The sequence below is a fragment of the Myotis daubentonii genome, chromosome X (assembly GCF_963259705.1).
Source record: "Myotis daubentonii chromosome X, mMyoDau2.1, whole genome shotgun sequence".
Taxonomy (NCBI): Eukaryota; Metazoa; Chordata; class Mammalia; order Chiroptera; family Vespertilionidae; genus Myotis; species Myotis daubentonii.
In genome coordinates this window covers 54,415,010-54,430,759 of record NC_081861.1, presented here as the reverse complement: position 1 = coordinate 54,430,759, position 15,750 = coordinate 54,415,010, and the positions used below count along the sequence as shown (strand labels likewise).

The 15,750-nt window shown below is 37.3% G+C and overlaps 1 protein-coding gene across 1 annotated transcript in view; it reads left to right on the top strand.

Moving 5' to 3' along the window:
* The first annotated feature begins 1,649 nt into the window (after positions 1–1,649).
* The window catches only part of NRK (Nik related kinase), a 165,683-nt gene continuing 151,582 nt past the window's right edge, over positions 1,650–15,750 (top strand). The window contains exons 1-2 of the mRNA XM_059679219.1: positions 1,650–1,733; positions 8,778–8,843. Coding sequence (XP_059535202.1) covers positions 1,677–1,733; positions 8,778–8,843 — 123 coding nt within the window. The 5' untranslated portion in view covers positions 1,650–1,676. The remainder of the gene's footprint in view (positions 1,734–8,777; positions 8,844–15,750) is intronic.

Here is a 15,750-nt window from a genome sequence, read left to right as displayed (position 1 = left end):
GTAAAGAGGTCAAACTCGGAAGTGATAGAGATACAAAGTAAACAAAATCCACCAATATAGAGACAAAGTTAGAAGCGTGGGTCAGAAATGGTGAGCTCCGGGTCGTTGGGAAAAATTATGTAGGTAAATCTTCCTAGAGGAGATAGAAATTTCTTAATAAAAAGGAAAGGAAAAGGAAGCGAACCCCCCGCATCACATTTCTACTCCGGAGTGGGAATGGTCTGTGAGCTCCAGGGAAAGTAAGCAGCTTCAGGACATTTTTCTAAAGTGCTCTTTGCAAGTGCAAGTGCAAGTGCTTCGAAATTGTTTCGTTTTACACACAGACTCCTTTTCCCATAAAGCCTTCAAAAGAAGCCTCACTTCTCAAGGGTGAATTGCGTTTAATCAGATTATTTAAACCGTGTCTCAGACCTCCTGCACTTTGTGGGAGAATGGAGGCGAACAGCCTGGGCGCCTGGAAACATTTTTGCAACAAATGAGCAAATGAATGAAACCTAGCCAGAAAGCTGGAGACCTGGAAGGACGCAGAGACTTTATATGTGCATTGTGAGCGCGGGGAACTGCAAATTTAAGATCCCTGTAGCCTAGGCTTCAGAGACTCAGACAGGCTCTCTAATCTCCAGCACCTGTAACAGGTGCGGTTCCACTGAGTGGCCAGGGGCTGGTACCAACTAACTGGGTCCATAAGAGATGCGACCCGCCTCAAGGCGATTTCACACTGATCCTGTTCACACTGCAGTGCCCTGAGCTAGAGGCTTTAAAAGCCGAGCTGTGGTGTATTTGGTGCTCTCTATCTGCCTGCAAAGGGTCTCTCCTAGGTCTGATCCCTGTGCCATTGGCAAAACATTTCCTTATCTAATGATGAGTCTTTGCAATAAAAGGAGCAATAAAGTCAGAGGAGCAGAAAGAGGAAATAGACAACTAGAGAAGTTGCAAGCCTTTCCTAGGCAGATTGGGGCGCGGGCTGTTTGAACTGTGGCAGTGCTGTGGGGCCCAGACTGGGAGCTTTGCAGATCAGGACCGGTTTTCCAGGGCTGGCAGCTGCCTTGAAAAAGTTTCCTGTGGAACACTCTCCAGCGGGGGCGGGAGCGGGGGCGGCAGGGGTGGCGGGCGCAGTAGTGGACTTGGGAGGGAGCAGGAGGGCGGGGGAGGCCTTCAGGGGCTGGCTCGCAAACCGTTATAGTCCTTCAGCACCTCCCTCTTGCAGTACACCCCCCGCCCCCAGCCCTCCTCCCTGCCGCGCGGCTGCCCACCTGGGGACCTGACGCTGCACCAATCCCCTTCGAGCTGCTCAGGGGACAAGTGGGGGGGCACCTCCTTGCACCGCCCCCCTCCCCACCCTGAAAGAGGCGCACTCTGCCGGGGCAGACACTGCGCTCTCGCCAGAGGAGCACTCCTCTAGTTTCTTGGTCTTCCAGACGGAAGCTCAGGCTCTTCTCTCACCTTAGCCAAACTTGCTTTCCCGCCTCTTAAACTCAGACTTCCCTCCACTCCTAGCTCTTTTCCCTCCACTTTCCCCTCTTTTATCTCCCACACCACAAATCCCCTACTCCTTCCCCGACTCTTTCCCTCCCCACTACCTCCCCCCGCCCTTCAACTCCTTTACTGCTTCCTCCTCAAACACTCTAGAGTGTGCCTAGATTCTTCAGTCGCCCACTCCTGTTCCACTGGAAGCCATGGCGGGACCTGGGGGTTGGAGGGACAAGGAGGTCACAGATCTGGGCCACTTGCCGGTGAGTAGAAGAGACCCATCGCCCCCCAAATTGCTCTCTTTTTTGGGTTCTTCGTCGGGAGGGCACCAACGTCCAAAACCTAGGCTAGGCTGTAATTTCTACAGGACCACTGGTGCGGGAGGGGACCCTGAGAGCAAGTTTTTGGAAAAGGCGCCCCCTGGACACCAGAGCAGCGCCAAACTCAAGGAAAGGCAAAGGTACCAGGGATTATGGAGGAGGGAGAATTGGCGGAGGTTATGGGGACCCTAAACAGTGGACGTTTTCTAAACGTGGTCCACGTTGTCTAGCGGCGTTCCTGTACCTGTCCAAGCTGCGCTCCAGGAGAGGCCAAAGAGGGCAACTTAGTGTGGCTTCCCAAAAGCACTCCTTTCTGTCACCCCGATGCCCAGTCCTGGTTTCCTTCTTGTTTTGCCAGAGAAGATGCCCACTCTCAGACTGACCTTTACTTGTAGGTGACAGCGGGCTAAAAAATTAAAGCATTGGAGTTTCACTTCTCTTGCTTTCTAAAAGCACTTTGTAAAACCTTCTTACTCTGCCAGGGCACTGTTCCCGATTCAGTATTGTGGGAGAAAAGAACTCGACGCCTCTTGAAGAAGTGAATTCTGCACGCTGCAATTTAAAAACAAAAGTATTGCACTCACTAGCTAACCAGATTTTCCCATGGTTTTCGTTTGTGGATTCTCCCTTTTCTGATTGCTCAGCTTTCTTCCAAAGTTGTAATTGATTGGTGAACTATTATCACCATCGTTATTACCAGACTTATTGTTTTAGCAGCACTGTTTATTTCATTGGCATCTGGTTTCTGGCAGATACTGGATCCCACCCAAATTCGTTTTTTAAGATCTCTTTTTAGATTGGCATTTCACTCGCACCCTCTCTTGAATGCAAAGGGCCCCTGGATTCTGAAAGGGAATAAGCTTGCATATGCTGGAATGATCCCCAGGCAACTGTAGTTCAGGCCTGCTTGCTTTGGGTAAAGCTAAATATTAACCTTGAGGTTATAGAACTCTTCAAGGACGCAGTGCCTTAATTTTATTCATATTTGGCATTTAAAAATTGTCTCCTTGGTGGTGGCAGACACTTGTCTTCCTCAAAAATAGGACATTCCCCAAACCTCAGCTCTATAATTTTACACTATAATGGTGTGGAGCAGGAGGTGATGCACATGAATAACATTTTAGCAAATTGTTATTAGCCTTTAAATAAACATGCTGAGTTACAAATATTAGCATTGTGGTTATTGGTGAAGCTTCATAAGACAAAGTCACAGAATTTTAAAAGATTAAATCTTTTTTCCATCCTGCATGTACCCAGTGCATGCATGAATACAGAGGCTTCAATTGGTAGTTTCCTTTCTGAACAGAACTTTCACATTCCGACTAGATTTGCTCCCAAGAAAAGGTGTTAAACAAACGAATGAAATATAACCCTCCTCCAACATTTTCTGTGTATGGTGGGAGAAAGAGGGGGGAAAAAGCAAACTAGGGCAAATATGTGAAACTACACATGGGGCAACTGAAATAATCTCATTCTAAAATTGACTAAAAAGCAGAATAGGAAGGACCTCATGGAAATAATAGAGCAAGGAATTCCAAACCCAAGGAAAAAGAAGAAAAAAAATGTATTGCCACAAAAAGGGGGGTGGGTAGCTCAGACTAGCTGACCTGGTCATGGCCCCAGAACATAAGAACTTGGTGAGATTGGAAGAGATAAGGAGAAAGGCTGTAATCTTTACATTGAAGTCCAGTGGAATATTAGTTTTCTGAGGGTTAGTGGTGGTGTGGAGGGGGAAAAGACAAGGAATTGGTTTTTAATGTAGGAGAGGGATAGGACACAAAACCAAGTATTGATGTTTGGCCTTACTTTATAGACTTCATGAAAGCCTCATAAAGTTCTTAACTTCTGACAATTTCTAAATTTTTATTATACAGGAATAATTTTATAACTCATTTTGAAGGTCTCCATAATCTGAACAAGTTATGCATAATTATGCCCTCTCCTCAGACATCTACCTCTAAATCCTAAGAAATCTAGCAGAAAAGTAGCACCCCTTTTACAATTTCTTGTATGTCAAATTTTTAGAGATGTGAAGTTCACTGTTAATTTGGTCACTGGGCCATTGTTTTTTTACTGAATTAGGATTTCTTTTCATTAGACTTATTTCCTGAGTCTCTGAAGAAGGAATAAAAGTAAATGAAAAGGTCAAGCAATATCTAATTTAGCTCTTTGGAAATTTGCATTTTGATGAAAAGTAAAGATGATAAAGTAAGAAAAACCCCTGTATGTGATGGGAACCCTTTCAATAATTATCCTCAACGGGACATATATGACGGCTAGAAAGTTGGCACCTGTCATCACCAAGTATACCAATTTGGAAACTACCGTGTAATGGGGGAAGGGGGGGGGTGATTCAGACCTTAGAGTTTCACATTGATAAAAAAAAATCTTGCAGAGTATAGAATAATTAAATATAGATCTAGATTAAGATTGATATGTTATGTCCTTTGCTGGGCTGGCCAGCTAAATAACCAGAGGACACAAAACCTTGAGAGAGGTCAAGCTTCTGTGCAAAATGGGATTTAACGAAAGTGGTGGAAGGTTTTTGTATTTTTTTTATTATATAGATATTATTTTAAAACTGAAAATAGTAAGCAAGAGTGAAAGCAGGAGAGGGGTGAGGGAATTGTATAACTTTTTTTGCATGATACCCTACAGTTAGATACATACAGAGCCAACATAATAACCAGAAAAGGACAAGTCAACTATATTTTTGTTAATTATTGGGTGTTGTAATTTTTTCTGATTGATTATTGAATAAATATCTCATATAGATGGCAAAACAAAAAAGTACAGAGGTCTGTGGTTTATGCTTTCTTTTTGAAAAAAACTTCAACACTATGTATATCTATATATCTATATCTATATCTATATCTATATCTATATCTATATCTATATCTATATCTATATCTATGTGTGGATGTATTTTTTTCCACCTTGCTTGCCAGCAATACTTGAAGTTCCATCTATCTATCATCTATCTATCTATCTATCTATCTATCTATCTATCTACCATCTATCATCATCTATCATCTATCTATCATCTTTTCTTCTTAGAATGCCTATGTCACTCAATCTTTGGGACTGGAAACTATTTCTTCATCTCCAAATCTGGCATGTCTTCACTATAATAGTCGCCTTTGCCTTATGTGTCCGGTATGGTAATGACATTCCTCATGGCTGTGGCCTTGGTATTTGACACTGCCATGTGTAGTCCTAATCTATATTGGGGTCAGAATTAGATAGGCCTGGAGGACAGTAGTGGCAGAGGTGATCTGAAATAGCACATGATCCAAGAACTGTATTTGAATTACATTAGGTTTATATTTAAATATAAATCCCAGCTCTCCCAGTCTTCCACAACCCAGAACAAACCTATTTTCCACATTCAGTCACGAGAACCTTCCCACTTTATTAAGTCCCTTAGCCTCCTGTTTTGAGGCAGTTTTACTTTCTTGTCCACAAGTATTGAAACATTCAGGATAGCCTTCATTATATCTTCTAGAAGAGCATCGCCCCAGCATGACACTGTATTTCAATCTATTTTCTCAGTCTTATTTTCCAGTTTCTAGAACAGTGGATTTTATCTTAATGTACTAGAATAGTACATAAGAATCATCTGGGGATCTTAAAACTCATCCTCAGAGATTCCAATTTCATAATTCCATGGTAGGGGCAAGAAATCTGTGCATTTTAAATAAAATTTCCTACATGATTCTCATGTAGTGAGAGTTTATGTAGTCCACAGTTTGAGAAACACTGGTCTAGAAGAAGAGATTATTTTTCTAAGTTTTCAACTTGAATTGCGAAGCCCATTTCTCCACCTATCTCTGAAACTTACTCTGGCACTTCCAGTCTTATATCTGCTATTTTCAGGTTCTCTCTCTATAAAGACTTTTCATAAAATTGCTATGTTTCATATTTAAAACAAAAGAAGGAAAGCCTCAGCTATTCATTCTAGGTACTGTGCAATCTCTTTCCTTCCTCTAGCTCTCTGACTACTGGAATGTGTTCACTAGGTCTGCTTCATTACTGCCCTAAATCAGAAATTTATTGTTACCCATATTGACCACTTAATGGTTCCCTTTTGTTCTTAATTTAATTTCTGCCTTATTTGGTTCTGTCAATCAGCTTCTGTTTCTGAGTCTCTTATATAACCAGTAAACAGTGCCGTCTAGTGGTCCTTTTTCTTCCTGCTACCCCCACCCCTGCCCTTAATAAAATTATCCATCAAAGTGCTTCTTCTTTCTTCTCTGCTTGAATTCAGAAGACAGAAACAAGTCTTCCAAATGCTAGGTGTCAGGGGTGCGAACAGTCCAGGACTTTTAAATTGTAATAGATAAATTACATAAATAGAAAAATCCAGCAAAGTATAAAGTATTTGCCCAACATTTTATGGTTAAAAATATTTTAGTAATTTATTTTGGAAAAAAATACAAATTGGAGTTTCTTAATTACTTTTTTTTCACGAAATGGAACATCAAAGCATACCAAACCACCAAATAACCTCCAAATTGATATAGCAGTCATAGAAATAAAGATCTTTCCTCTTCTGCTTTTCTTATCTTGGCATGGTAGAGCAGAAGAGAGGACCAAGTTATTATGGAGACCCCTCTGATATAGACATTTTTAATTTCACAGTAGTAAATTTAAAAAGAGGTTCATTTTTAATTCTTCCTTCCTTTGGGGGCCCAGAATAAGCTATTTTCTAATTATAATTAAGTGGAAACTTTGATATAAGAAAGTAAGTAATATTACCCTGGTAATTAAAATATTTCTTTTCCCCCAGTTTGACAGTCATTTAGTCTTGAAAAATACTAGTATAAAGATGGGGAATGAAAAATATTCTATAAAACTAATGAAAAATACTCTGAGAATAGAGTAGAACATTATGATGAAATGCCTTTAAGAACAAGAGAAAAACATTTAAAAACTTTTTTTATTAAATGTGAGCATGAAGAGAATTAAGATGTTTTGGTCATTTGTGAGCAAGACAATTTTTCTATACAACATGAGTATAAATAAAGTAAGACTCACAAGAATTCCACAGGCATTTTATTGTCCCTGTCCCTCCTTGGTGCCTTTTTTTTTTGGAGTAATTAGATGCCTGAATTCAAAATTTATGAGCAAGGTACTTATGTCATTGAGAGGTAAAAAAAAAAGGGGGGATTACATAAATTTAAGATATTTTCAAAGATACTGAAATAAACTTCAGCTAAAATGCAGCCTTAACTATAACAAAGAATGGTTTTCCAATAGTAATCAGTTAACATATTTGATTCTTTTGACAGATGGCCCAATGCTCTTTCTCTATAATTGATCATTTCTAATATAAATCCCTCATTGATATCCTTCAAAGAAATATGCTAAAGTAATAAAATCTTCAAGTCAAACCCTAGCAACTCCTCTGTTGGTTAACTTTTTTCCATAAAAATTTCAGTGAGTTATAACAGGAGTGATATGCTTAATATCAAGGCCAGTATAACAATATATATTTACTTCTCTTGAATCCTCAAAATTAGTATTTCAAGAAACTTTTGAATTTTCATTGGGAGTATATTCCTTGAACTGTTTGTTTATAATGATGCAGTGCATATTGTGACATTGATTTTGATGATGACTTTAATAAAGCAGGCTGCTGTTTTCTATAACAACAGTTTATCAATTCAGTGGAAACATCTGGATCTTAGAATGTTGGAATCTTAAATTTTTTCTTACAAGATTTTAGAGATAGAGCTGGAAAATCACCTAACACAGCACCTTCATTTTATATATGTGAAAAGTAAGTCCTGAAGAAAGTAAATAACTTAGCCAGAGTCATATAGTTAATTAATGGCAGAGCTAGGGCTAAAACTCCAGTCTCCTGACTCTATCTAGTTGAATACTTCTTGACTGAAGTAATCCCATAATTGTGTCATTTTCCTATGATAGTTTTGCTAGATTATATAAATATCACACCAGTTTAAAGGAGTCTATAATTTCAGTATACACAGTGTATATACTCAATAGTTTTTCTATTTAGCTCACATTTGTCACAGTAATAAAAATGTTTTCAAACAATGTTAAACAAAGTTTGTTTTTATTAAAGGTGCTTTCTATAAGGCACGTGAATTTCCAATAATTTGCCAACACAGCTACCATTTAGTCTATAAACTGGCATATACTTATACCTCATATGAGTTTTGATGAAATAGCAAAATAAACTGCTAGACTAAAAGTTTAAATAGTGATAAAAATGTTTTGTGGTGAATGAGAAAGGAATATCCATATTATAAGGTAAGGAAACAATGTTCAAGAAGCTTTAGGAATTTACCTGTAAACACGTTATATTTTGTCTTCTATGATGTCATATTTAGGCTTAAGACAAAGAAAATATCAGTGATTTTGTGCCATGAAATGATATGCAAAGATTAGTTTAAAGACAAACAAAACCAACTTTGCCTAGTTTTTTTTAAGTGATGAACTTTTAATGCCATAATCTTGCTTTGTGATTCATATTTAGAGATGATATTCTTTCTTAACAATTACTATTATATGCATAAGCTATCTAGATTTTATATCCAGTATGCATACATCATTGCTGTAATCTAAATATTCTGCCTGTCTGATTAGTACTAAAAAATGGATATTAAAAGAGCATTTCAATTGCAAGTAAATGAACTTATTTTTATTTTAATATTCTAATTATATTATGACATGTACCTCAACTACACATAAAGGTATGCATTTTACAGTTTAATGATAATTAATATACAGTTACTGTTTCTTTTTTATAAATGACTACACTTATAACAGGGAAATTATGACATGTTTATTTATTTATTTATTTATTTATTTATTTATTTATTTATTTATTAGTGAGGTTTTTGACACTTTGGTTTTTCCCATTCTATGGGATCAAGGCAGATTGGAAAGACCATTCTTGATATTTGAATGCTTGCCTATTTTTCCATGATGATTGACAATTTTTGTTCAACATGTTTTCAGGATCCAACTGGAATATTTTCACTGGATAAAACCATTGGCCTTGGTACTTATGGCAGAATCTATTTGGTAAGTGGAAACAGATTATATATTCATTCTTACTTTCCTAATAACAGCAGTGATTGCAAGGCAAAACCCTACACTTCAAGTTAAATAATACAAAACACATTTCATTTCAAGAAATGACTCAATTAAGATAGCTCAGTGACACCTGTGACAACTATTACAAAAGGAATGGCTTTTCAATCTAGAATGAACCAGCCAATCAAACATAAGATGTAAAAAATTATTAGCAGGGAATTGATGAAATCACCAATAGAAAAGGAAACTAATTAAAATAAGATGTACCCAAATAAAAATATCATTTGTTTTATATTATACCTCCATACCATTCTAAGTACTCACATTCGAAATTTTCAACTGAATGTTAACAAAAAGAAAAATGTCCATAGCATTCAATATCATACAGTGTACATGAGTGTGCACATGTGTGTGACAGGGTTTGCCAAAGAATCTAAGAAAAAAAATTCTGCACTTATTTAGTAATTATTTGTTAAGCACAAAGTATGTGCCAGGTACTGTGATAGTCTCTGGTGCCTATTCTTCTGTGGCTTATGGTCTAAAAATGTGTAAGTGATTAAATGTGAGTGTGTGTAGTGGGTTGGAGAAGCACATATATAAGTAAGCACACAAATAAATTACTGTATAATTGCAGTTGTAATTTATTTATGTAAGAAAATTCCTAGTGATATAAGAGCATCCAACAGGAAAGCTTATTTAAGATTTAAGGGTACGAATTGGCATCCTTGGGAAAGTGCTAGGTAAACTGATACCAGCAGAAAGAATATGAGATAACCAAACAAAAGCCAGGTTTATGCATTCTAGACAGAAGCAGGGCAGTGTTAGAGGCTGGGTTGGAGTTGGAGGTGCTTTAGTGGCCCTATCACATTGATCAGATGCCCTTCCCCCACTCTCTAATATGATGAATACACATTTTATCAATCTTGTGTAAGTTTCTGTACAAATGCAGTATTCTTCTTTTCCATGGCCTGTCCATCAAAAAATAATATCACTGCTCCTAGGCTGATCCTTATTGTAGGCTGTATAGAGGTGTATAGGTCCAGAAGAAGGGACTTCCTTCTAGTTCAGACAAGGGTGTCTTATACTTGCCAAGTCTTATACCTTTAGGGCTGCAGCTTCCCAGAAAAGGTTTCTTTTTTAAATTTATCTACCGAGGTTGGGATAGGGGGGTGTCTTTAAAATTTGCACAAAAGTGCTGGTAGCATAGAAGTTGAGTAGTAGTAAAAAAAAATGATTGTGGAATGATCCTAAAAGCAGAAAGAAACTTGGTGAGTATTAGGAACAGAGAGAATGCCAATATTAATGACACAAGTTTTTTCAAACCATTTTGTCCTTCCCTATTAACAGAATCAGTGAACTATGAATAGTTATGTTAAATGGATACAAATATATTGTTTACGGTACCTCAATTGCCTCTCAGACTAAATGATTAGTTAACAGTTGTGTGATATAGGTGAATTTTGCCACATTGTGCATAAATACCTTCACCTTATATAAGGAAGTTTCTCTTCTTTAAGGCACAGTTATAATCTCCATGTACCTATACACATTTTAATCCTGAGGTGTGTGTTGTGTTGTATGTGTGTAGTGTGTGTGTATTCTTGTTTTTATTTGAAGGTATAGAGCTTTCTATACCACCATATCTTAAGAATAAAAACCTCACTAATATAAGGTAAAAATTAAAGGTAAGATTAGATACCACAAAAATATGGTTTCTCATCATCAATCATCAGAACCATGATGCCATAAAAACAAGAAAAATGAAGAGGGTAAAAAGGTAAGTTGTGCATGTTCATTTTTAAAAACTAGAGCTTATTGAAGTATACAGTAGGTCTTCAAATAATGTTGTTTTGTTCAATGTTATTTCACTATAATGTGGTTGAAATGCCATAGGAATTTAACTCTTGTTTATATCAATTAACCTATGATAAAATTGGTTTCCATTATAGTACAACATTTCATCAGAAGTTGGAGAACCTATCAACATTAAGTGAGGACTCACTGCAGTTTGTATTCAGAAAAATTTACTACTTTAAGTGTACAGTTTTATGAGTTGGATACATTCAGTCATGTAACTACCACCAGAATGATTTTTTCAATATGCATCTTAAGTTACACAGTATAGACCTTCAAGTAATATTCTACTTGAAAGAATATCCAAGTTCCACTGAAACCTTTCATATATCAATCATAGTTATATTAAATTTTCTGTTTCGTACTTTGAATATCCAAGTTATCTGTAAGTCTGGTTATATTGATTACTTTGTTGAGAATGAGCTTTTTCTCTTGATTATTGTATCAGATTTTTTTTAATGCCAGACATTATATGTAGAACAGTATTTATGTCTTGAAATGGTCACTCTTGTTCTGTTAGGTCGTTAATACAAGAGCTTGAGTCAATCTAATAATATGAGCTATGCTTTGGTTATGTTGTTGCTATAGTTACCTTCAGTTCACCACCAGCTTCAAATTTCTCTTACCTTGTGCTTAGCATGAGGGTTTGTTTGCTGAATGCCTTTTCTCAAGATTCCCACTCTATCCTCAGTTGTAGACCTTCCCTATGCATCTGTGCCTCAGAGATTCTCTCTCCATGTTCTTATGCTTCCCCTAGAGCCATGGTTGGCAAACCGCGGCTCGCGAGCCACATGCGGCTCTTTGGCCCCTTGAGTGTGGCTCTTCCACAAAATACCACGTGTGGGTGCACACGTACAGTGCGAATGAAACTTCGTGGCCCATGCGCAGAAGTTGGTATTTTGTGGAAGAGCTGGTATTTTGTGGAAGAGCCACACTCAAGGGGCCAAAGAGCCGAATGTGGCTCGCGAGCCACGGTTTGCCGAGCCACAGTTTGTGGACCACTGCATACTGCTATTGCTTTAATGCTAAGTGTTTCTAAGTCTAGTGGTGTGGGGCAGGGAAGTGTTCCCTGTTTCCCTGATTCAGCTTCAGTCAGAGGCAATTCCTGTGTCTCTTGGTCATGGGAGTTTGGCTTTATTAGTTATTGTGACCTTCTGCTACTGGTAGGATACTTCTTGATGGTCTAGTAGTCACAGTACTAATTCCTGAACCTCCCCCAGAGTAGAGGACTTGTATTTTTTTTTTACATTTTCCCCAGCTCTAGTAGGTTTTTTTCCTGCACCCTGGAAGTGAGGACAGGTTTGCTGCCCTTCTCCTGGAGCTTTTATTCCTTGGTGGGAAAGGAATTGGACATGGTTGTATGCTTTTTTATTGCAATGGCTTCTGCTCTCCATCAGGTCATTTCTATAAATCCATGGAGAATAACCTGCAAGTGTGTATAAATTCTTCTTGTATCTGTGGCTCCCAGGGGTACTGTACTCTCATGTCAGCCCTTACTTGGTCTTCAGCAGTTCATAAAAATTTAGCTGAATTGTTTGCACCAGGTTTTGTGCTCACCTTTTCTTCCCCCTATAGCAGTGGTTCTCAACCTGTGTGTCGCGACCCCTTTGGCAGTCGAATGACCCTTTCCCAGGGGTTGCCTAAGACCATCCTGCATATCAGATATTTACATTACGATTCATAACAGTAGCAACATTACAGTTATGAAGTAGCAACGAAAAGAATTTTATGGTTGTGTCACATGAGCAACTGTATATTTAAAGGGCCAGAAGGTTGAGAACCACTGCCTATAGCTTCAGTTGATCCAGTGCTCTTGTTCCATCTCTCCTTGCAGATGCTTGTATTTCTTCAGATTTCAGGCTAGTTGGTTGCTTTGATACTTCTTTTTAGGCTCAGGATAAAATTATGATTTTGTAGATTATTCAGTTTTTTTGTTGTTGGGGTGGGGGTTGTACTTTTTCTAGTTTTTCACATACACAGCAGGAGCCAGAAGTCCATGTCAATTCCTTGTAATTAGATCTTCATGAAGCATCTACCGTATGCTAGGTCCTACACACATTTATAATTCCTAAGAATTTTATATGTACCTATTTAGCTCCAGTGATAAAGAACATTTTCTGCAATTAGATCTTCAAAGTATGCACCTCTGTGTTACAGAAGACAGATGATTACATACACTTTATTTACATTATTTACACAACATTGTTGTGACCTCTGTTTTTCTACCTCAAATTAATTTCCTTCTGTAAAAAGTTTTGGGATGGTGGGATTATACATCATAACCTTCATGGGAAATAATTTTGAGAATGGAGAAAACACTTTAAAAATGTTCATGTTCTTTATACCAATAATCCAACTTTTGGAAATATATGATAAACACCAAAAATACAGAAAAAGCATAAAGATATCCATTTTAGCAAAAAGGTAGTATATTGTGGTAAAAAGGGCCTATGTTTGAACTAGGCAGACTGATTCAGTGCTTAGTTGGACATTAATTAGCTATGACCTTGAGCAAGTCACTTAAGTTCTGAGTATAAATTTCCTCATTTACTAGCATAAACTGAGCTAAATTACTAGTATACCTACCTTACAATATTTGATAAAATTTAGAAACAATGCATATAAAATGCCTTGCACATTGTATATATCATTTAAAAGTAGCTATTGGTATCATTATTACTGTTGTTATCATTTGTAAAAGGACAAATTCAGCAAAATCTTAAATAGTAAAAAAAAAAAATAAGATGGAGTAAATTGCCTTATACTCAGTCAATATATCATTCTCTGAAAAACAATGTTTACGAAGATTCTAGCAACATAGAACTGTGCTTATGATGTTAAGTATTCCATACTATATGTACACACTGTTTACAGTTATGTTAAAACATGCACATGAAAAAATAATGAGATACTGGATATGTTTATTCTGTATTTTTCTATTCTATATTTTTATTGTCTGTAATGTTATATTATTTAAGTCAAGAACACTCATACAGCCCAGCCGCTGTAGTTGACCTATAAACTGGGAGGTCATGGTTCAATTCCTGGTCTGGGCACATGCCAGGGTTGCAAGCTCGATCCTCAGTGGGGAGGGTGTGCAGAAAGCAGCTCATCAATGATTCGCTCTCATCATTGATGTTTGTATCTCTCCCTCTCCCTTCCTCTATAAAAATCAATACAAATATATGTTTTTTAAAATGTAAAAAAGAACATATATATGTATGTATATTTGATAGTACCAAACCCTGTATGACAAAATGGAAGCATGATACCATTCAAAATTAATGTCATAGTGACTCATAAAGTCCTTTGCTTTTGCTGTGCTGCCAACCACATCCCCTACTGGTGTTTGTTTTTGGTTAAAGTCTCTCCAGTGTCTTCCAGCTTGTTTCCAAGTCCTTGTTCTCTGGCAGGTTTCCAGCTGTCTGCTGAGGTCTGTGCACATTGAAATGAAGGCTGAGTCCCACAATTCACATTGTAAACCCCTTTCCTTTCCTTTCCTTTCCTTTCCTTTCCTTTCCTTTCCTTTCCTTTCCTTTCCTTTCCTTTCCTTTCCTTTCCTTTCCTTTCCTTTCCTTTCCTTTCCTTTCCTTCTTTTTCTTCTAATTAGATATTTATCTTTCTACCCTCTCCCACCTCCTGCCAGTACAAACTTCAGTTAAAATAGTGGCTTTTATTTTTCTCTCTTGTTTTAAAAGAAAGTACTGCTCTTCTTTTTTTTTATTTCATCAAATATTTATTTAGGATCTATTTTATGTCAGGTTGTGGTAGGTACCAGGAATACTATAATAAGCAAAATATATGCAATATCAGGTAAGAAGCATTTTGATGCAAAAAAAAAGGAGAAAATCTGACTTATTGTGGCTTAGGCAACAATGTCAATTCTTTGGTTCACATTACTGAAAAATCAGAGAAAGACTTCAGATGAGGCTTGATCCAGCATCAATGTCCTTTTTGTTTCTCCTCTCTTTACTCCATGGTGTCAGCCTCATCTTAAGCCTGGATTCTCTTGTGTTTCTGACATATGGTAGTAGCTCCAGGCTACATGATTCTTGTTAATTGCTCTTTTTTTCTTAGTAGTTATAAAATATGGTTTCACTTTCAACTTTATCTGCTAATCTCATGACTTAAGAGTTGTTATTTGAATTGGAGAAATTTTTAGAATTTGCCCATGTGAGGCCATATTAGTAAAAAAAAAGATAATAGGTTGAAACTGATTTATAATGGTACTTCTAAAAATTAATTTCCTAAAAAATGATGTACAAAGAGTTGCCACAGTTATTTTATGATGTATTATGAAAGAGACCAAGACCCTTTAAGGGTGACACTGTGGGTGGAAACCTGAATTTCCTACTAACTGACACTATACATGTAACTTGACTTTTCTGGGCCCATTTCTTCAACTACAAAATTAATGTGTTAGACTATATAATATCCAGGGTTTCTTCTAGGACTTCAATAATACACTTAGTACAGTGCCTGGAACTCAATAAAATGTAAACTATTGTTCTCACTGTCATCAGCATAGTAATACCTATCTTATAATCCCTTCATCACTTTGCAAATAGAAGTTGATTTTGGCTACTAGCTTGAGTAATCCTCATTTCACCAAATGAAATTATTTTCATCATGTTGCATCCTCTACTTTACCATCTGATAGTGATGCCTGATATTATCTCAGTAATTTCTATGGTACCCAATGCAATGTTATAACTGGGTAGCTGGTAAATTTGGAATGCAAGATGCTTTATTATATGTTACTGTTACCTAACACCATTTGTTAAACAGAACACTAGTGGGGTAAGACAATGAAGTGAATCTCCAGAATGAATGGACCACTTTGCTTTGACCTTAATGAAGTTTTTTTTTAATATATGTATTTTATTGATTTCAGAGAGGAAGGTAGAGGGAGAGAGTGATAGAAACATCAATGATGAGAGAGAATCATTGATTGGTTGCCACCTGCATGCCCCCTACTGGGCATCAAGCCAGTAACCCCTGCATGTGCCCTTGACTGGAATTGAACTCAGGAACCTTCAGT